The following is a 23560-nucleotide window of genomic DNA, read 5'->3' as shown; positions in this document are numbered from 1 at the left end:
GGTAACATGTCTCCACCTTGAGGTAGATGTTGCTAATTGCTTATGGGAGTTAATGGTTCATTTCCATTTACCCAGTAGTGATCCAGTAATACAACTGGACTGAGCGTTTCCGTTGCTGTGCCATCCCAGCCAAGGTTTACCTGCTTAACAGTTAATTGTCTACATTATGGTCCTTCTGTGGCTCAGTTGGTAGAGCATGGCGCTTGTAACGCCAGGGTAGTGGGTTCGATTCCCGGGACCACCCATACGTAGAATGTATGCACACATGACTGTAAGTCGCTTTGGATAAAAGCGTCAGCTAAATGGCATATATTATATATATTTTTTTTTTATCTGCTGTTTATTGAGTTTTAATATTCAAATGTAGGTTGTAATTCAGCATGTTGCTGCCACTCGTACAATGTTCTGTTGAAAAACAGTTTAAAAATAAACTCTCTCTTTCCACAAGACACATATTTTGTTAAAATATTTATTTATACATTGTCAATGTACAAAATAACAGAAATATAATCCTCTTTCAGAATAACAGCAATAGTAAAGCGTTCAACAAATGTATACTCTTAAAAACAATATTGAACAAAATAAATGTTTAACCAATTGAAAAAATGTATTCAACTACCATTCTGTACAATGTTTGCTGAGTGTACAAAACATTAGGGACGCCTTCCAAATATTGAGTTGCTTAAAAATCCTTCTTTAACCCGTCTCCTCCCCTTCATCTACACCGATTGAAGTGGATTTAACAAGTGACATCAAAAAGGGATCATAGCTTTCACTTGGATTCACCTGGTCAGTTTTTGTCATGGAAAGAGCAGGTGTCCTTAATGTTTTGTCCACTCAGTGTATGTATAAATAATATTGCATTTTCTAAATATATCTACATATTTTTGTTGTTTTTAATTCAGTTCTATTTAAGTGGTGCAATAAGAAAGCACCCCTTTCAATGAAAACCATCTTCACAGTAAAAGAGTATCTGTTTCAAGGCTGAAACAGTGAAACAAAAGCAGCTTCCATAGTGCATCTTTTATGATAAATCTTGAACGAGTTTGAACTCCTTTTTTAATTAAAAAAAAAATTGGAATGCATAAAATGAAACAGATTGGTGTTGCTACAGTAACAGAGAACCACAACGATGCTCTTTCGTCAGTGTACCAGGTCCTGGGCTGATGACAATGAAGACAATGAACAAAACCAACAACAGAGAAAACCGTTGTATGTAGACCTGGTTGTATCAAGGCCACATTTGGGTGGAGCTAGATAATGGAGGAACTGCATTCTCTGTGGTCACACACACACACACACACACACACACACACACACACACACCAGTGGCAGTTAGTGCTCTTTCAGATTTGGGAGGACAATCTTTTTCTTATGAGCTTGGCCTTATTTCTATTTCAGCATATTGGATGACTGTCATTTCATATTCCATTCATCCAGCTCAATGTAACATCGATAGGTTTAGGCTACTACATGATACTAGAATTTGCCCTATACCTACCTTGACCCACTGGGCACAAACTGGTTGAATCAACATTGTCACAGTGTAATTAGACAATGTATCTGTTAAGTGGAAAATACATTGGATTTGAAAAAAGTCATAAACTTTTGTTTTGAGGGTGAAATTTCAACCACAGGATTATGTCATCATAGTAACCACTTTCAACATAGACAACCCTTCTTTAAAATACAGTAAATTGAATTTGTATCTTTTGAAACTATGTCAGATCTTCAACGGAATGTCCAATATCAGGAAAAAACGTGTCTGGGCAGCACCTCCTATTGGAGAATTGATCTACAACTATTCATTTGGTCTCCAATACAGGGTTTTAACCAAACCCAGCTTAGTTTTTATATCACCGACTACCAATGTGCTATTGTGAGTGATTATTCAGAGACCTCTCAATAACTAAATATATTCACTGTTGCTATCAAAGTAGTTCCAAAGGGTAGGTTTAACAGAACAAATGAAATGTAACCATACATTATAAGTCCTATATCATCAATTATACTATTTAGATCTATATAGCATTGCAAATTCATCAACAGCTATTAAGACTAAATCAAATGAGACTGGTAAGACTAAATCAAACTTGATTTAAATTGCATTTAAATTTGATTAGATTTAGTCATATTCTTTAACTTCGATTTTTGATGGAGATCTTCTGCTTGGATAGTTCCATCTGTGCCATTGACTTAGTCTGGCTTTAATTGCAGTATGCTACAAATTAATAATTGATATTTGTATTTTTAATATTTGTACTTTTATGAAACTCCCTGAGTAGAAAGCCCCCCCCCCTTCCTCCTCTGAGGAGCCTCCACTGACTCTCTCTCTCTCTCTCTCTCTAGGTCTCTCAAACACACACACAGCTACGCCTGCCCCAGGCAGCCCGTTGTGGTCTAACCGCTTGACACAGACAGGCAGGTAGTGGTGGAGCTCAGGCGGCGGCTCTTCTTGGGGGCATTGGGTGCAGGCGGGGGGCTGACAGTGAGACTCCTGATCTTATTGAAACTGTTCCTCAGGCTGCTGTGCCTGATGCTCCCGGTGCTGCTGGTCTCCTTGGACACAAAGGTGTCAGGGTGACAGAGGCCTGCCCTGAGGCAGCAGCAGCACAACAAGCCGGCAATGGCCTTCCTCAACTCTGTGCTGCCCAGGGTGTAGATGACCGGGTTCAGGGCCGAGTTTATCACGGCCAGGGCGATGACCCAGTCGGCGCTGAAGAGCGGTGCACACTGCCGCGACACACAGAAGAAGTCCACCAGCAGCAGGATAAACAGAGGCCCCCAGCATATGATGAACACACCCACGATGGAGATGACTGTCTTCAGCAGCCCCAGGGAGCGCTTGCGGCTGCGCTGGGAGCCCACCTTGGAGCTGCTGCGCACGTGGCTGTAGATGGCGCCATAGAGCACGCCGATAGCCAGCAGGATGAGGGAGAAGATGAGAAGGGAGAAGAGGATGTAGCTCTTGGAGTAGAGCGGCAGCAGGGTAGAGCAGCTCTCCAGGCTGCACATGCAGTTCCAGCCCAGCAGGGGGAGGAAGCCGATGGCGAAGGCCACGATCCAGCACAGCGTCACCAGGCCGTAGATACGATACGTCTTCCTGGCCGACTTCTGGTGCAGCGGCTTCATCATGGTGGTGTAGCGCTCCACAGCTATCAGCAGCAGGCTGAAGATGGAGGCGGCGAGGGCCACGAACAGTATCCCCTCCCTGAACAGCCACAGAGCCGGGCTCAGTCTGAACGTCTGGCTGCCCGACATCCAGATGTTGACCACGTAGGCCGCCCCGGCCAGCAGGTCGCTCAGGGTGATGTTGGCGATGCACACGTAGACCCAGCGGCGGCTGTGGAGGATCCGGGAGAGCACGGCCACTAGGACCAGCAGGTTCTCCAGGATGATGAGGACGCTGATGAAGAGGGAGAGGACCGCTGCCGAGCTCAGGCCACCCTGGCGGGGCACGCGATGCTGCAGGCGCCCTGTGTGGTTGTAGTGCTCCAGGATCACATCAACGCTGCTGTTTGTGGTGTTGCTGGCCCAGAGGTACAGATGAGAGCAGGAGGTCGAGGAGCTCAGGGAGGACAGGGCATCCATGGCTGGGTTGTGAAGGGCTTGCTTGGCAAGTCAGAAAATGGCTGGTTCAGGTTGGACAAGGCAGGACATGGGTGAGTGTAGAACTCCTGATGTGGGCTCAGACTCAGGCTAAAACAGTCTCTCCACTGGAGCTCTGCTGTCTCACAACCCACCTAGCAAACACAGGAAGATGTTTGATATGAAAAGATGTCTGATATGCGATAATAAGTTCTAAGCTGTTTGTAGGGCATAAACTGCAGGTAATGAAAATAATGTGTTTTTTGGTCAAATTGCATTGTTTATAAATGTATTGTGAAAAGCTGAAAGAAATCCCCCAAAATCCCACAAATACAACAAATGTTTAGACAGTGAGATGACATTTTGTCAGTTGACTGGCATGGATTCTCATCATAAAACTGCATGCCTCCGCTAGCAGGCATTAGGGCCATTTAAACCTCTGTGGTGCTGTTTAAACCACCATGTGGTTAGTTGAGAGGAGCAGCCAGCTGCGGCCAGGAAGGGGGTTTAAATCTGCATGTGAAGCCAACATCTTTCAAAGTTTGAAAACAACTATTTCCAAATCCCTGTTAGTAGTAATGACTGAAAAACAACACCCTACTCTCCCAAAATTGCTAAGTATTAACTGTTTTCCACTGTGGAGTGAAATAAAAAGTACCATATTACATTTATAACTTTTGTTCATTTTTTGATTTTATAATACAATTTCCCTTTACATTTCTAGATGTTCTTTTATGCAGAATTAGTGTTGTAATTTGTTGCATGGGAGCAAAAGCTTGTACATGACCGCAAATACCTTGCATATTTACGTCTGCAGTTAAATTAAATGTGACAATACACCTGGCTCTCCATCCCAATCATTATCTAATTGTATCATTTCATATGAATAGGCTAACACATAAAGACAAATGTTGTATCCTTTTGATTTTAACACAATAAACACTTGAAGAACAAATGTCACTTACTGGTGCAGCGATGCCGTTGGTAGTGATGCGGTGTGTGGACAGCCACCCCCTATGTGGGCTGGTAGTGCAGATGTGTTCCACTCTATAGAAGCGATGAGGAAGGAAGCCCTACACTCAGAAGGTTACTCACATGGCACCACACCCAAAGCGACCAACACACACACACACACACACACACACACACACACACACACACACACACACACACACACACACACACACACACACACACACACACACACACACACACACACACACACACACACACACACACACACACACGAGAAGCAAGAGGTTATTGACACTGATGGGGTGTTTCGTCACTGGCCAGAAGAAAACACACCAATTGTGAAATGCTTCAGAACGTGATTATTCATAGATGGATGCCACCCAATCAACGCGTTAATTGCTAAATAGATATAGGCTAATCCACGCTTGCATAAGGTCACCACAATGTTTTTTTTATTTTTTATATATACATTATATACATTCCCCCCCCTGTAATTATCCACATGTCAAGGTCAGACTTAATATCACTGATGTAAACACCTTTCCCATCCACTACTTGCACCGCTGCAATACTTGAATCCTATTGCTCAAGTTGCCCCATGATGATTACGGGAAGAGACTTTCATAATGTTTTCATGGTACATGTGTGTCGAAGTGGTTAGACCATGATGTTTCCTAGGATGTGTCACAAGATACTTTTTCTACTAGGAGGGCATCAGGCCAGTGTTTACAGTTAGAGTCAGAAGTTTACATACACTTAGGTTGGAGACATTAAAACTCGTTTTTTCAACCACTCCACAAATTTCTTGTTAACAAACTATAGTTTGGGCAAGTCGGTTAAGACATCTACTTTGTGCATGACACAAGTCATTTTTCCAAACAATTGTTTACAGCCAGATTATTTGACTACAACTCACTGTATCACAATTCCAGTGGGTCAGAAGTTTACATAACCTAAGTTGACTGTGCCTTTAACCAGCTTGGATAATTCCAGAAAATGTCATGGCTTTAGAAGCTTCTGATAGGCTAATTGACATAATTTGAGTCAATTGGAGGTGTACCTGTGGATGTATTGTATTTCAAGGCCTACCTTCAAACTCAGTGCCTCTTTGCTTGACATCATGGGAAAATCAAAAGAAATCTGCCAAAATCTCAGAAAAAAATTGTAGACCTCCACAAGTCTGTTTCATCCTTGGGAGCAATTTCTAAACGCCTGAAGGTACCACGTTCATCTGTACAAACAATAGTATGCAAGTATAAATACCACTGGACCACGCAGCTGTCATGACGCTCAGGAAGGAGACAATTTCTGTCTCCTAGAGATTAATGTACTTTGGTGCGAAAAGTGCAAATATATCCAAGAACAACAGCAAAGGACCTTGTGAAGATGCTGGAGGAATCAGGCACAAAAGTATCTATATCCACAGTAAAACGAGTCCTGTATCGACATAAAACCTGAAAGGGCGCTCAGCAAGGAAGAAGCCACTGCTCCAAAACCGCCATTAAAAAAAGCCAGACTACAGTTCTCAACTGCCCATGGGGACAAAGATTGTACTTTTTTGAGAAATGTCCTCTGGTCTGATGAAACAAAAATATAACTGTTTTGCCATAATAACCATTGTTATGTTTGGAGGAAAAATTGGGAGGCTTGCAAGCCTAAGAACACCATCCCAACCGTGAAGCACGGGGGTGGCAGCATCATGTTGTGGGGGTGCTTTGCTGCAGGAGGGACTGGTGCACTTCACAAAATAGATGGCATCATGAGGTAGGAAAATTATGTGGATATATTGAAGCAACATCTCAAGACATCAGGAAGTTAAAGCTTGGTCGCAAAGGGGTCTTCCAAATGGACAATGACCCCAAGCATATGTTGTGACATAATGGCTAAAGGACAACAAAGTCAAATCAAATCAAATTCATTTATATAGCCCTTTGTACATCAGCTAAAATCTCAAAGTGCTGTACAGAAACCCAGCCTAAAACCCCAAACATCAAGCAATGCAGGTGTAGAAGCACGGTGGCTAGGAAAAACTCCCTAGAAAGGCCAAAACCTAGGAAGAAACCTAGAGAGGAACCAGGCTATGTAGGGTGGCCAGTCCTCTTCTGGCTGTGCCGGGTGGAGATTATAACAGAACATGGCCAAGATGTTCAAATGTTCATAAATGACCAGCATGGTCAAATAATAATAATCCCAGGCAGAACAGTTGAAACTGGAGTAGCAGCACGGCCAGGTGGACTGGGGACAGCAAGGAGTCATCATGTCAGGTAGTCCTGAGGCATGGTCCTAGGGCTCAGGTCCTCCGAGAGAGAGAAAGAAAGAGAGAAAGAGAGAATTAGAGAGAGCATACTTAAATTCACACAGGACACCGGATAGGACAGGAGAAGTACTCCAGATATAACAAACTGACCCTAGCCCCCCGACACATAAACTACTGCAGCATAAATACTGGAGGCTGAGACAGGAGGGGTCAGGAGACACTGTGGCCCCATCCGAGGACACCCCCGGACAGGGCCAAACAGGAAGGACATAACTCCACCCACTTTGCCAAAGCACAGCCCCCACACCACTAGAGGGATATCTTCAACCACCAACTTACCATCCTGAGACAAGGCCGAGTAAAGCCCACAAAGATCTCTGCCATGGCACAACCCAAGGGGGTGCGCCAACCCAGACAGGAAGATCACATCAGTGACTCAACTCACTCAAGTAACGCACCCCTCCTAGGGACGGTATGAAAGAGCCCTAGTAAGCCAGTGACTCAGCACCTGTAATAGGGTTAGAGGAAGAGAATCCCAGTAGAAAGATGGGAACCGGCCAGGCAGAGACAGCAAGGGCGGTTCGTTGCTCCAGAGCCTTTCCGTTCACCTTCACACTCCTGGGCCAGACTACACTCAATCATATGACCCACTGAAGAGCTGAGTCGTCAGTAAAGACTTAAAGGTTGAGACCGAGTTTGCATCTCTCACATGGGTAGGCAGACCATTCCATAAAAATGGAGCTCTATAGGAGAAAGCCCTGCCTCCAGCTGTTTGCTTAGAAATTCTAGGGACAATTAGGAGGCCTGCGTCTTGTGACCGTAGCGTACATGTAGGTATGTATGTACGGCAGGACCAAATCAGAGAGATAGGTAGGAGCAAGCCCATGTAATGCTTTGTAGGTTAGCAGTAGAACCTTGAAATCAGCCCTTGCCTTGACAGGGGGCCAGTGTAGGGAGGCTAGCACTGGAGTAATATGATCAAATGTGTTGGTTCTAGTCAGGATTCTAGCAGCCGTATTTAGCACTAACTGAAGTTTATTTAGTGCTTTATCCGGGTCGCCGGAAAGTAGAGCATTGCAGTAGTCTAACCTAGAAGTGACAAAAGCATGGATTAATTTTTCTGCATCATTTTTGGACAGAAGGTTTCTGATTTATGCAATGTTACGTAGATGGGAAAAAGCTGTCCTTGAAACAGTCTTCAAAAGAATACACTCGCCAGTTTTAGCTTTAGCCAGCACCATCTTCAGATTAGCCTTAACGTCGGTAGCCCTGCCCCCTGGTAAACAGTGTATGATCGCTGGATGATTCGTTTTAAGTCTAGTACTGCGGTTAATGGAGTCGCCAATGACTAGAGTTTTCAATTTGTCAGAGCTAATGGTGGGAAGCTTCGTTGTCTCAGACCCCGTAACGGGAGTAGAGACAAGAGAAGGCTCGGCCTCTGAATCCAACTCGCTGCTTAATGTGGAAAACCGGTTGAAAGTTTCTGTCACACCGGTTGAGCATTCCTACAGCATTTCCATCCAGAAACCTTGAGAAAGTTGTCCGGCTGCGGGGACCATGCGAGGGGATTTATACTAACGTTACGATCTGTACTTACTGGTGGCACAGACGCTGTTTCATCCTTTCCTACACTGCAATTACCCTTGCCTAACGATTGCGTCTGAAGCTGGGCTTGTAGCACAGCTGTCCTCGCCGTAAGGCGATCGTTTCCTGTATATTATGAGTACAGCGACTGCAATTAGAAGGCATCATGTTAATGTTACTACTTAGCTTCGGCTTTTGGAGGTCCTGACAAACCATGTCCAGATAAAGCGTCCCGAGTGAAAAAGTTGAATGAAAATAAAAAGTTGAGGGAAAAAACAAAAATATAAACGGTAATTAAAAAGTAAAAACCGTAAAGTTGTCAGATGGCAAAGTAAGGTTGTCAACAAAACGCACAGCAACACGTAAACAAGTCAGGCTACCTTTACACTGGCACATGTACTGATCCTTATCCCAGCATCCATCACCTTCTCATTAGGTTAAAAAAAATACATTGTCAAGGTATTGGAGTATTGGAGTGGCCATCAAAAAGCCCTGACTTCAATCCTATAGAAAATCTGTGGGCAGAACTGAAAAAGCTTGTGCGACAAGGAGGCCTTCAAACCTGACTCAGTTACACCAGCTCTGTCAGGAGGAATGGGCCAAAATTCACCCAATTTAATGTGGGAAGCTTGTGGAAGGTTACCCGAAATGTTTGACCCAAGTTAAACTATTTAAAGGCAATGCTACAAAATACACTCAATTAGTATGTCACGACTTCCGCCGAAGTTGGTCCCTCTCCTTGTTCGGCGGTCGACGTCACCGACCTTCTAGCCATCGCTGATCCATTTTTCCTTTTCCATTGGTTTTGTCTGTAATCCCATCAATTACATGTTGTGTATTTAACCCTCTGTTTCCCCTCATGTCTTTGTCTGTGATTGTTTGTTGTATATTTTGTGCAAGTCATGTTCTGGTGTGCGACGGGTTTTGTACCCTTTTATACAATTTTTGTATATATTGGTTTTCTATGTTTTTTTTTTTTAGCATTTATTCAACTGCTCCGTTTATACCAAATTCACTCTCCTGCATCAGACTTCCCTTCCCAGCACGCACTGTCACGCCCTGACCATAGTTATCTTTGTTTTCTTTATTATTTTGGTTAGGTCAGGGTGTGACGGGGGTGGTTTTTGTAATGTCTAGGGGTTTATATGTCTATGGTTGCCTAGATTGGTTCTCAATCAGAGGGAGTTTTTATCGTTGTCTCTGATTGGGGACCATATTTAGGGATCCATATTCCTTGGGTATTTTGTGTGTTCTTATTCTATGTTTAGTTGCCTGTCTGCCCTAGCCATATTAGCTTCACAGTTTGTTTTGTTCAGTGTTCGTTATTGAATAAAGTAAGAATGTACGCTTACCAAGCTGCGCCTTGGTCTCCTCCATATAACGACCGTGACACGCACCCATTACGGTGTATGTAAACGTCTTACCCACTGGGAATGTGATGAAAGAAATAGAAGCTGAAATAAATAATTCTCTCTGCTATTATTCTGACATTTCACGTTCTTAAAATGAAGTGGTGATCCTAACTGACCTAAGACCGGGAATTTTTAATAGGATTAGATGTCAGGAATTGTGAAACTGAGTTTAAATGCATTTGGCTAAGGTGTATGTAAACTTGACTTCAACTGTATTTTTGGATTCCCATAAGCCGACTCCAATGGCAACATCTAGTCTGATACAACCAAAAAGACAACACAGACAAAATAATTGACATTAATATGCTGTGTGTGTGTGTGTGTGTGTGTGTGTGTGTGTGTGTGTGTGTGTGTGTGTGTGTGTGTGTGTGTGTGTGTGTGTGTGTGTGTGTGTGTGTGTGTGTGTGTGTGTGTGTGTGTCAGTTACACTTCCATATCAGTACATAAACACAGCAAATAGGTCATATGGGGAGAGGTGTTGCTTTATTTGTTTTTAAAAAAAACAGGTTTGCTGTTCACTTGCGCTATTTAAGATGGGAGTTCCATGCACTCATGGCTCTGTATAATACTGTACGTTCCCTTTTTGTTCTGAACCTGGGGACTGTGAAAAGACCCTGGTGGCATGTCTGGTGGGGTAAGTGTGTTCTGAACCTGGGGACTGTGAAAAAGACCCTGGTTGCATGTCTGGTGGGGTAAGTGTGTTCTGAACCTGGGGACTGTGAAAAAGACCCTGGTTGCATGTCTGGTGGGGTAAGTGTGTTCTGAACCTGGGGACTGTGAAAAAAGACCCTGGTTGCATGTCTGGTGGGGTAAGTGTGTTCTGAACCTGGGGACTGTGAAAAAGACCCTGGTTGCATGTCTGGTGGGGTAAGTGTGTTCTGAACCTGGGGACTGTGAAAAAGACCCTGGTTGCATGTCTGGTGGGGTAAGTGTGTGTGTCAGTGCTGTGTTTATGTTGACTATTAAAAACATGAGCTGGGCACACACCCAGAGAAAATTATTTTATGCAGAGGTGCTGACGAATGGCGAATAAGCTATAAAAATAAAGTCACACACTCTACATATAAACTCCCAGTAATTTATTGGGTAAATTACCAATGTTTCGGCATCACTGTGCCTTCTGGGTCGTCTGAATGTTGACTATGCAAACAATTTGGAATTTCCAACACATTGTTTCTTATAAAAACAAGAAGTGATGCAGTCAGTCTTTCATCAACTCTTAGCCAAGAGAGACTGGCATGCATAGTACTGATATTAGCCTTCTGATTAGAATGAAGAGCAAAACGTGCCGTTCTGTTCTGGGCCGGCTGCAGCTTAACTAGGTCCTTCTTTGCAACACTTGACCATATGACTGGACAATAATCAATTTAAGATAAAACTAGAGCCTGCATGACTAGAGCCTGCAAGACCTCTCAGCAGAAAAAGAATAATGACATGAAGAAAACAGGAACCTTCTGATCAGATGTGTAAAGGGACCCTCCCTTTGGTTTCTCTACTACAGAGGTACAGCTATGGTTTCACACATCACTTCACCCAGCCGTGCCAGACCATACTTCTGCCATAAAGACCTACTTGGTCTACCCAGTGGGCCCCAACCACTTACCATACGTGGCTAAAGACATCACACACTCAGTAGTCAAAAATATCATTACTGATAAAAAGAAAAAAGAAACACCATCCCATTTGCTGGCTCTACATTCCAGCATTTTGGATTTGAGATCAGATGTTTTGTATGAGGCGACAGTACAGAATGTCACCTTTTATTTTAGGGCATTTTCATACATATCTGTTTTACCATTTAGAAATGAAAGAACTTTATGTATCTAGTCCCCCCGTTTGAAGGTGTCGTAAGTATTTTGTAAGTATTTAGTGTATTAAAGTAGTCAAAAGTTTAGTATTTTGGTCCCATATTCCTAGCACTCTCCAAACTTGTTGGATGCATTTCCTGTTTCTTTTGGTTGTGTTTGGGGTATGACAGTTGAACTAAGCTCATGAGGCATTTACAAGTTACAGTCTTCAAAAATCAATGGGTATTTAGCATTAATTTAAAATAAAATGGATGTAGCAACTCTAAGGATTCTATTTTTAGTATGTGAAACATATACAGTATGGGCAGTATGCCAAATAGAGTCGACAAGTTGCCCTTAAACCACAGATACAGCAGAATATGGTTATATTTTTGGAGGTAGGGTAATCTGATGCTAGATATTTTGTTAAGACCAAATTCTACCTCAATTGAGCATTTATGTGACAGATGCGTATCGGTTGATGACCTACTAAGGGCATTCAAGGTCAATGCTACATTCAGTTACCAATGATATAGTTTTACTTGCACTGAAGCTAGTGGTCTACCTCAGTAAATAAATCACATAATAGTTTACACCTACTGTAGGTCAATTACTGTTGATATATGGGGCAAGTACTATTATCCCACAGACTTCTATAAAGATCTAACCCAATACTAATTTAATAAAATTGCATCTACTACTCCAGACACAAAGTTGTGAGAGATCTTCTTTCTTCATCTCGAGTATAATGGTGTTCACACAAATGTAATGTCCATTCCGCCACCTACTGTACGGGTAGTAAACTGTTAGGGGGATGATGTTATAGAAAGAAAAAATATATATTTAAAAATTACACCCCACTCCTTCAGTCACAGTCCATTCCAAATCAAATCTCTACAAAGGCTCAGGGGCCTGGGAAGCGGGAACATCTTAATTCAGCATTCCCTGCAATGCTTCGGCTGTTAAATCCTGCAGGGCCCAAAAACCTTTCAGCCGCACCAACAATTATGTCCAGTTTCTTAGACTTCTTGTTTGGGCAGTACAATGAATCACCTGCAAAATAATCGCCATAAATGTTTTATTTATTTTCAATCACTAGCTATGCATTAAGTTGTCCAGTGATTTGTTTGTCGACATTTAGAACGTTTGCATAGAAAATAGATGTGTAGTTAGATATGTAGTTAACGCCATGCTTCTTCTTCTTATTAATCAGCTCGCCTCGCATTCGCTGTCAAAGCGTGCAGACAGCCTCCATTCCGCACACACAGCATGATGGCACCAGCTGTTCCGGGTGACTGTGTGATCACATTCTCCGTAGCTGATGTGAGCAAGACCTTTAAACAGGTAAATATTCACAAGGACGCGGGGCCAGAAGGATTACTATGACGTGTACTCAGAGCATGCACGGACCAACTGGCAAGTGTCTTCACTGACATTTTCAATCTCTCCCTGACAGAGTCTGTAATACCTACATGTTTCAAGCAGACCACCATAGTCCCTTTCCCCAAGAAAGCAAAGGTAACCTGCCTAAATGACTACCGTCGGTCGCCATGAAGTGCTTTGAAAGGCTGGTCATGGCTCACATCGACACCATCATCCCGGAAACCCTAGACCCACTCCAATTCGCATACCGCCCCAACAGATCCATAGATGATGCAATCTCAATTGCACTCCAAACTGCCCTTTCCCACGTGGACAAAAGGAACACCTATGTGAGAATGCTGTTCATTGACTACAGCTTAGCGTTCAACATCATAGTGCCCACAAAGCTCATCACTAAGCTAAGGACCCTGGGACTAAGCACATCCCTCTGCAACTGGATCCCGGACTTCCTGATGGGCTGCCCCCAGGTGGTAAGGGTAGGCAACAACACATCTGCCACCCTAATCCTCAACACGGGAGCCCTCAGGGGTGCGTGCTTAGTCCCCTCCTGTACTCCCTGCTCACCCACGACTGCGTGGCCAAGCACCACTCCAAATCAAATCAATTTGTTTTTGTCAAGTGCACCGAATACAACAGGTGTACCTTACAGTGAAATGCTTACTTACAAGCCCTTAACCAACAATGCAGTTTTAAGAAAAAAAGTGTTGAGAAAGTATTTACTAAAATAAACTGAAGTAAAATATAAAAAATATTAAATCTATATTAAAAATAAGAAAAATAACAAAAAATTAAGGAGCAACAATAAAATAACAGAAGCAAGGCTATATACAGGGGATATCAGTACAGTGTCAATGTGCGAGGGCACAGGTTAGTCGAGGTAGTTGAGTTGTATGTGTACATGTCGGTATGGGTAAAGTGACTGTACATAGATAATAAACAGCAAATAGCAGCAGTGTAAAAACAAAAGGGGGAGTGGTGTCAATGCAAATATTCCAGATGGCCATTTGATTCATTGTTCAGCAGTCTTATGGCTTGGGGGTAGGTGTTAAGGAGCCTTTTGGACCTAGACTTGGCGCTCTGGTACCACCCCCATTTTTACGCTCTCTGTTTATTATCCATGCACTTTACCTCTACCTACATGTACAAATTATCTCGACTAACCTGTACCCCACACACTGACTCGGTACCAGTATATAGCCTCATTATCGTTATTTTATTGTGTTTTTATATATTTTTTATATTTTGTAAATATTTTCTAAAAACCGCATTAAGGGCATGTACGTACGCATTTCACAGTAAGGTCTACTACACCGGTTTTATTCGGCGCATATGACAAATAACATCTGTTTTGAACACACACATACACCCATGGCCCAAACTGGGGAGAGGATGAATGAACAATGAAGTTGAGCAATTTAAGATGTATGTGTAAATATTGTGACAAAGGGGATTTTATAGCCTAGAATATAATGACCAAAAACTCGAAAGACGCCCCCTTTCAAATAAATAATCATCCCGAAGTGAAGATGCATGTCTGACTACCCGCAGCTTGAAAAATGCTGACCGTTGAGCATCCTGCGGTAATGCAGCCTGCTTCTCCTATGCAATGACCAGGCTACCCCAGTGAAAAATTCATGGCACCGCTGCTGAGCAGAACTGTGGGGTTCCAAGAGGCAGGCTAAAGGATTTGCTCATTGGTGGTGGTGGTGTTGGTGTTAAGACAAATAAAATACTCGGCTATCAAACATCCCCGTTTTTTTAATAGGCATACATTTGTGGGCAGGCAAATTAGCCTAATTCTATATGCGTGCTGAGGATGCTTGATTACACTCAACATGTTTTCATTGACGCAGGTTAATTCGACATAACAAATGTCGCCACCCAAAAATATTGTGACATGTGTAATGGAAACGGCAGCTAAAGGAGAGATTTTCTAAATATCAACCACAATCGTATACTTTTCTTTTGTCGACAGCGGTGGAGTTTTCTTTGGTCGAACTTTATTGCGACAAATGATGATGGAAACTGTGTTTTTCCGAATAAACGATGATTGCCGAATAGCTTCGTTTTGAAGGTACGCGGGGAACGTGATGTCATCACGTAACTAGAAACTCCACTCCACAAGACGACTGCTTGCCAAATCATTTTTTTCCAACTATAAAAAGTATGTTTATTTGCAGGACAATGACTGTCCTAACTTTCAAGAATGCCTGAAAGTTTCACCATGGCGATATTTTTGACACGTTATAATTATTAGAATATGCCACAAATTAGTAAATTCATTATTGCATTACATAACCTCTAGGCTTTCGCGGGCTGTAGGCGTACCTGAGACATAATAATAAGTAGGGGGCGCGGTAATTGAAGTATTTTGTTGTTGTACGGGTTAATATAAATATTGCTCCCGTTGATCAAAGATCTGGGGCCTGTTGCACAAAACTAGGATAAGGGATTAAGCCAGGATATCTTGGTGATCCTGGCTCAATTGATCCGTAATCCGGTTGCACTAAAGATGGATAGGGGGCAGGAGGATATGTTATGGTATAAATTACCATGGAGATTTATTCTGTGGAGCTAGCCTGCTCCAGACCAGGCTAAATTCCAGGATCTATTTAATCTCATCCCTAATGTCAGTCAGCAGTCACCACAAATGGAAACCAATAGTTATTTCACTGCTCACTATACATTGTTATCACATATAACTAGACCCACTGTCATTATTTAAACGTTTGTGATCATTAATTTCAATGATTTTGGAAAAAAAATGATTTTTAGATGTTGCTATCATTAGATAATTTACAGTTTCCCATAGACTATATATAAAATGATAGAATATTAGGGCCACAGAGGGAAAAAAAAGACAAGTCATAATATTGTAACCAGTTGTTTTAAAGGAGGACAGTTGTTAAAATGACAGATGCGGGGCATTTCGTGAAATTGTACTTCAGTATGGCTTAATCCCTTATCCTAGTTTTGTGCAACAGGCCCCTGAACTCATATTTTTTTGGCGTGATTGTGTTCTAATCACGCTGCCTAATTGCGAACGAGTGGAATCATGAACAGTGCTTTGTTCGCCAGGGTCCCCAGATTTACCTCCCAGTTTGTCTTTTTAGTGTCACATTCACTATGTCAAAGTCTGACTCCGCTCTCCGGTTGCACAGTCGGAGAGCCTGGCGTGAAAGGAACTTCCCTAGCTCACAGTCATTGTGTACGAGATGCCGGACAAAGGGCAATTTTAAAACCGTCCCGTGACTCTTGTGGTGTCTACCGACATCCCCCAAACAAAAACCGACCCTCGGAGAATGAATGCACAATTGATAAATAAATAGTCGCTTCTAGATATGTTAGGGCGTTGGCTAGCTGCCAGCAGTGATTTATATTGCAGTGATGTTGAAGGGCTCTGGCTAGAATTAATCGAAGGATGAAATAAAAAGCAAACGTTAAACGAAGCCTACTTCAGCAGGAGCAAAAATACCCTACTAGGTTATCATAAATGCTTTACATACAGTAGTCTCTGTGGCGAGGCTGGCTGAAATGAATGCAGAGGAGACCGAGAGCGAGGTTAGTAGGATACAGTGGTTCCCAAACTTGTGGTCTGGCCCCATGTGGGCTCCTCTGAGGAAATCTTTACAAATTTTATCAACAAACGTGTCAAAATGAACATCTCCACATGGCTTATCTTCCATATAGGCATACATTAACATGCAACCAATACAGTCCTTAAAAACGTAATATGTTTGTTTCTTCGCTTATGCTACATGTCCTTGTGAATCATTTCTCACATTTTCCCTCTTTCAGGGTTACAACATTACAATTGTATAGTGTTTGTAGATCAACTGAGGTGAAAACCTACAGCAGCCAACCCTGGTTACAGCCCTGAAAATAAGTGTTTAATTTTATATATATTAAAGGCATTTACATATTTTTCTTTAGAAATTGTATTTTTTTAAAGTTAATTTCACACTTCTCTACAGATGCAAAGGCAAAACATTTTCTGCTAATGAAAGTGCATATGCCTACAAGTTTGCTTTATGCAAAGACCAATTTGACCTTTATTTAACCAGGAATTGTATCTGTATTCAATAGTTTGGTCTAATTGAGATTAACATTTTATTAAAGTGTATGCAATATTTTTTGTTTGTTAAATCAGAGCGAGCAAAACATTTAATCTCATGCAAGCAACCTATAGCCTACAGAACTAAACAGAGTTGATATTTTCTGCAAGCTGGCTACAAATACAACTTATCTTGTTTCATTAAACCAGGGCTCTCCAGCCCTGTTCCTGGAGAGCCACCCCTCCTGTAGGTTCTCATTTCAACCCTAGTTGCAACTAACCTGATTCATTTGATCAATCAGCTAATTATTAGAATCAGGTGTGCTAGATTAGGGTTGGAGCAAAACCCTACAGGTAGCTGTTCAGAGACAGGGTTGGAGAGTCCTGCTTAAACATAGTTATTTCCATGATATTGTACAACTTTGTTCCTTTAAACTGTACAAACCATATTGCCTAGCGTCGCACACATGGCTACAAACACAGGCCCTTAATTAATGAAACTATTCGAAGATCCTGTGTTCATAATTCGTTTGAATTAACTGTATATAAGCCTGTATAAAATTGTGCAAACATTGCTTTATTTGAGGCTTTATGTGTAGGGATCCTACCCTACTGTGCGAGAAAGCTGCATGGAAGAATTCCAATGTCTATAGAAAATGGCAGAGACATTTCATTTCATTGTCAGCAAAAATGTTGGCCTTAGGACTATATGACTGGAGACATTAGCAGAATATTTGGAGCAGAATTCGGCTACACATCACTAGCCTCTCTCTTTCAGCTGTTCCCGTGTGCAGCAGGCTATGCAAGCCTCTCTGCCATAGGCCATTCCTCTTCTCGTGAAATCCCAGGAAAAGCTATAGGCTACAAAAGTTACAGGACATTTTGATATATTTTTTTATACAATGCCTATTGGGGAAAGGATCAGGCTTGCTCTTCCTAATTGCAACATGTAAAACAGGCCTACAGCATAGAACATGCATGTAGGGGAAAGTTGAGGAGAGAAAGTGCATTGGTGTGATCACTTTTGTCAGGTTATAACATTGTTGCGCTGATGCATTGCAAATAGTTGCACAGGACAGACGGAGAGATGAGCTCAATGAAAAAGACCCAAAGGACTTGACAACCATTCGAAAAATAGAAATCACTTGCAAACCACTTGAACAATGAGGCAATGACACGCTGTAAAAGATATGCAGGCGAAACAACGTTTGTTGTTGAATTACTGCATTTAAATACAAGTTACTATATTATTTTTCATTAGACCTACATGTACTGTACATTGAAGTAGTACTTGCAGTTGTCACTGACAGTGAACATACCCTGAAAGCACTGAATGGTCTGTACCAGTGTGTGTTAGGGATCTTATGAATGGTTTTGTTACCACATTAATGTAGGATGCGTTGATCAGTTGATTGACCGGTGTAGGACTAGAATGATAAACGATCAGCTTTCCTCTAATGTGGATGATTTTGATATTATTATTATTATTATCACAACAGAACTAGCCTACTAGTAGGTCTAGCTCACGTAAGTGAATTTGAATCCATCACTTCCATTGTTTGGCTGTGCCCATAGTAACTTTTGAAAATTAGGTGGATACTAAACATTGACATTATACTTGGATGGGTGGGTGGTTGGGTGACACTGTATCAGGAGAGCCTTCTCTTCACACTGTCTCACCAACTATCTCACTCTGTTCTAATACTATGTTTCCTCTCCAAAGACCCCCCCCTCTTCTACACAGAGGTCTTGGCCAGGCTCCACTCCTTCGCTGAGATGTACCCTTCGCCCTCACCTGTGTGATATAACAAGTTAAATGTTTCACCTGTAATTAAGTGTTTTTCGCACACATTGCTACATGTTGCTTTCTTGGACACCGGGTCCCCTCATTTCCCACGCTGAATTGCCTGAAGCCACAGGGCTCTTCTTGCAGGCTATATTTCCCTACATTGGAGCATTGCAGGTCGGGATTTTTGACCTGGTTACATGTACATTGAACAACACAGCTTTTCAGGCATGTTGGCTCTTTTACACTGGGGTTCAATGGGAATGAATGGTTGTTTCCCCCAATTTGTGGGTGTGGTCGAGGGGAATTAATTCCTTATTATTATGTGAATTGCAACTCGGTGTATAGAGTACAACAGTATGAGTCATAATACCCATAAAACCTAAAGGTCAAACAAGGAAATGTTTTTCCACCATTCAATTTTCCCATAGGGGATTTTAGAAATACTTAACAAGGGCTGTGTTTTGTAAATCTATCTAGGACAAGGGGATTTTTATCAATATACTGAACAAAAATATAAACGCAACAATTCAAAAGATTTTACTGCCCTAATCTATGTATTTCACATGACTGGGCAGGGGAGCAGTAATGGGTGGGAGGGCATAGGCCCACACACTTGGGACAGAAATACTCCTCAGATTCCACAGCTGTCTGGTTGACTGGTCTTAGACGATCCCGCATGTGAAGAAGCCGGAAGTGGAGGTCCTGGGCTGGTTTACGGTTGTAAGGCCGGTTGGACATACTGCCAAATTCCCCAAAATGACGTTGGATGCGGATTATGGTAGAGAAATTAACATTTAATTCTCTGGCAACAGCTCTGGTGGACATTCCTGCAGTCAGCATGCCAATGGCACGCTCCCTCAACTTGAGACAACTGTATGATTGTGTTGGGTGACAATTTTAGTGGCCTTTAATTGTCAGTATATATTTGCCTGTATTTACCCCCCCCCCCAAAAAAAATAATAAATAAAACGCTAATCAACTGCTAATGTGGCTATCATGAAGAATTACAAATGCCATAATGATCTGGACAAGACTGGCGAATCAGGGCAATGGTAAGAGACCTGGATGACATATCTAATTTTTGCTAAATGTAGTAAAGAATAAATTGGAAACATTTAAATGGACAATTCTGTGAACTAAGTTTTAAATTGACACAACACCAGTTAGCAAAGGTGTCAGCTAGAGATGACGTGCAGGAGCTTGCAGGGATTTGTCGTCTTGCATGATGTCTACTTTGATGCTAATTAGCATTTTCGAAACTGAGTAAATGGAGCCGAATATATTGATAAAAGTCACTTTGTTCGAGAGAGATTTACGTGGTTATCAAAACGTCGCTCCTAGAGTGTGCTCCTCGAGTGTACGGCTCACTTTAATTTTCAAGTTTTCTACTCCGCTAGCCTAAATAGGTGTGCGTTTCTTTTCTTCTAGATTATCAAAACGTCACGCCAGGGTAAGCCTTATTTTAAGTAGGGAGGCACCTATATGACATTTTTGGACAATACTGATATTTTCCTTGCCCAAAAAAATGATAGTGATATTTAACATTTTTGCAGCCTTTTAAGCATTCTAGTACAGTTAAATAGTTGAAACACACACACTGACCAAAAGTTATTTTGTTGGCATTTACGTATGTCCCTATTACTAGTAAAACATAATCAAAACCAATTTCTTTCACTTACTTGCTGTGCTGTTTCGTTGTTCATTTGTTCAGTCTCAACCAGGATATCATCATACATGTCAAGCAGTGAAGTTTCAGCTCTGTCTTTTTGTGGCTTCTCTTCCTCGGTGCGCACTGTCAGTGTGTCCGTTTCCATCTTGTCCAGCTGTGTTTAACATTTCACTTAAACCCTGTTTCTTGTCTGCATCGAAGTAGCAGTCCTTGTACCTAGTGTCGAGCATGGTGGCAACACAGTAGAGGCTCAGAGAGAATGCTCCCGAATCACTTGTTTGTTGAGCAGGCGTTTCAATGCCATGACAGAGGGTATCACGTCTGCTGCAGACACAGTTGAGCTTATTTATCGAGTCAGTTGTTCGAATGGATCTAGGACTGTTCATGTGTCAAACATGTTCTCAAATGCAATTGAAATGGCAGCAGAGGTATGAGAACCAGCACATTCTTGAGCATGCAATACAGCTTTCCTCAGTATGAAATCCTCATGGGCCCACTGTGCTGTCAGACTCATAATGCTCATGTGGCTGACATCGCTGGTCCAAATGTCAGTTGTGAAGCTAATAACAGTGACTCCCATAGCAAGTAGCTCATGGATGTGAGTTTCAACAATACTGTATAACAACATTTGAAAAATAGTGTCTACTTGGTAGTGTGTACCGGTGCCTGACCAGTCGGCAAAAGCCAACATCATCTACGACAGAGAAAGATAGATTGTCAAGGGCAATGAATTTCATTATCTTGGTGTTAATGGATTTCGCCTTTGAATTGTCTTGACAAAAGACTGCTCGATCCACAACGGCAGACATTGTGGGCTAGGTTAGGAATGCTGTTGCACGTGTTGCGCCTTAGTGTTTGTGGCATCACTACGTCATCTACCTACGTTATATAGGTATGCACATCAGCTTTGACACTGGTTTTGCACATTGGCATTAAACTATACATCGGGATGATGCTGATGTTGCCATTTTTAGCCAATATCTGACAATTCTTACTAATATATTGTGCATCCCTAATTTTCAGTGTTTCTAAAATTCCCTATGGGAAAAATGAAAGATGGAAAAATGATTGGAACCATTTCCCTGTTTGACCTCTGTTTTCTGTGTAATAATATAATAATATAATAATATATATGCCATTTAGCAGACGCTTTTATCCAAAGCGACTTACAGTCATGTGTGCATACATTCTACGTATGGGTGGTCCCGGGAATCGAACCCACTACCCTGGCGTTACAAGCGCCATGCTCTACCAACTGAGCTACAGAAGGTTACAGGGTTAAGGATTAGGTTAAAAATCAAATTTTAAGAGAAATTGTAGAAATAGGTGGGGTACGACCACCGAAGTGAACCACCAGTGTAATAGTTGCATCTATTTGATTTTATCTCTACCAGACAAATAAAAGACGAATCAAACTAAGCCGGTTTCCACTTTCGGCTGTACTCAAAGTGCATCACTCATCTAATATCTGTAGAGGGCGCTGAGCAATTACATTTTTGGTGCAACAGTGCTTTGTATGGAATATCGCTTGCAGCTTTTTCTCAACTTTTTTCCACCGCGCGGAGCCCGCAAGAGAGAATCGTTCTCCGAGCAGCAGGATATTATGATGAAAGCACAATCGGGAATGATCTTTTCTAAATAAGAGTCCCCCTGCAAAGACATGCTAAACAAAGAATAGCTATTTTTTTTAGCCATCTCCTGCAATACTACTGTTTTTCACAGCATTGCAACCAGTGGTGTAAACATACCCCCCCAAAACTACTTAAGTAGTACTTTAAAGTATCTACTAAAGTATTTTCTATTTATATTTTTGACAACTTTTACTTAATTACATTTCTTAAGAAAGTCATGCAATTTTTACTCAATATATTTTCCCTGACACCCAAAAATACTTGTTACATTTTGAAGGACCGGAAAAGAGTCCAATTCACGCGCTTATTAAGAGAACATCCCTGGTGTTCCCTACTCTGATTTATCGGACACTCTAAACAGTCATGCTTCGTTTGTAAATGATGTCTAAGTGTTGGAGTGTGCCCCTGGATATCCGGAAATAAATAAATAAAACATGGTGCCGTCTAGTTTGCTTAATATAAGGAATTTTAAATTATTTAGACTTTTACTTTTGATACATGAGAATATTTTTGCAATTATATTTACTTTTGATACTTAAGTATATTTAAAACAATTGTTTTAGACTTTTACACAAGTAGTGTTTTACTGGGTGACCATCACTTTTACTTGACTCATTTTCTAGTAAGTTATCGTTACTTTTTTCTCAAGGATGACAATTAGGTACTTATTCCACCTCTGACTGCAACTACTTTTGACAAAATAAATTAAGAATTTGAAGTATTTTATCCCAGTGTTTCTTTTTGAAGTTTACACAAATACTGGTATGCTGAAATTTAAAGAAATACACTTTGAAAAAACAAACAAATATATGTTATTGGAATTACTTTATGGAGGGGGTGGAGAACGAAGTGCTGCTGAATATGTACAAAACAGGTCTCCCTCCAAAACGACACCTATTTGGTTAGTATAGACCCTACTGAGAATTTCCCACCCCACTTTAGCTGAGACAAGTAAATTTGGTTTTCCCGTGTAAAGTATATTACAGTGTATTCCATTGGAGGATATAGATTGGGTGGAGTGAAAAGCCAGCAGCAGGCCTTGTGACACAGTCCCCCTAAAAAACAAACCATATTTTGTTAGTAGGGACCCTAATGAGTATTTTTCCACTCCCCTTTAGCTAAGACAGGTAGAAATGTTCTCTCTACAGCCCAATTTTCTCAACATACCAGCGTCAACATTGTATTTTTTCATTATTGGTCTTTAAAAAAAAAAAATCAACCTTATTTTGGATTTGTTTTCATAAATTACTTATCGACATTTCTTGTTGGCACAATAAAAGTGCCTGCTGATAAAAATATATATATATATTTGTAATCAACTAATGATATTGTAATGTGTTGAAATGCGGGCTTTTATCTAGATTTTTTTATTGCCATAACTAAAGTGACGTTATCGTTTGTGCTGCTGGCAGAATAGTACTTTGCGAGAAA

The 23560-nt window shown here is 41.5% G+C and overlaps 1 protein-coding gene across 5 annotated transcripts; it reads right to left on the bottom strand.

The window, feature by feature from the left end:
- Window positions 1–9446, bottom strand: LOC118388638 (sphingosine 1-phosphate receptor 4-like). 5 transcript variants are annotated; one of them, XM_052528689.1, is made up of 4 exons: window positions 8967–9446; window positions 8785–8829; window positions 4554–8608; window positions 1–3743 (listed from the first exon to the last, which is right to left on the bottom strand). In XM_052528689.1, exon 4 carries the CDS (start codon window positions 3589–3591, stop codon window positions 2401–2403), a length of 1191 nt encoding a protein of 396 aa, XP_052384649.1. In that variant the 5' UTR covers window positions 3592–3743; window positions 4554–8608; window positions 8785–8829; window positions 8967–9446; the 3' UTR covers window positions 1–2400. The 5 variants fall into 5 exon arrangements, with proteins under 5 accessions (XP_052384649.1, XP_035633798.1, XP_052384638.1 ...); XM_035777905.2 differs by having other exon boundaries at window positions 4554–4678; window positions 5653–9446; XM_052528678.1 differs by having other exon boundaries at window positions 8785–9446.
- Window positions 9447–23560: the final 14114 nt, after the last annotated feature.

The sequence above is a fragment of the Oncorhynchus keta genome, chromosome 1 (genome assembly GCF_023373465.1).
Source record: "Oncorhynchus keta strain PuntledgeMale-10-30-2019 chromosome 1, Oket_V2, whole genome shotgun sequence".
NCBI classification, from domain to species: domain Eukaryota; kingdom Metazoa; phylum Chordata; class Actinopteri; order Salmoniformes; family Salmonidae; genus Oncorhynchus; species Oncorhynchus keta.
The sequence above is the reverse complement of the archived record's forward strand: the minus strand, read 5'-3'. Positions and strand labels throughout refer to the sequence as shown.

Coding starts and splice junctions, on each gene's coding strand:
- LOC118388638 (XM_052528645.1), bottom strand. CDS start 3,591: ATGGATGCCCTGTCCTCCCTGAGCTCCTCGACCTCCTGCTCTCATCTG.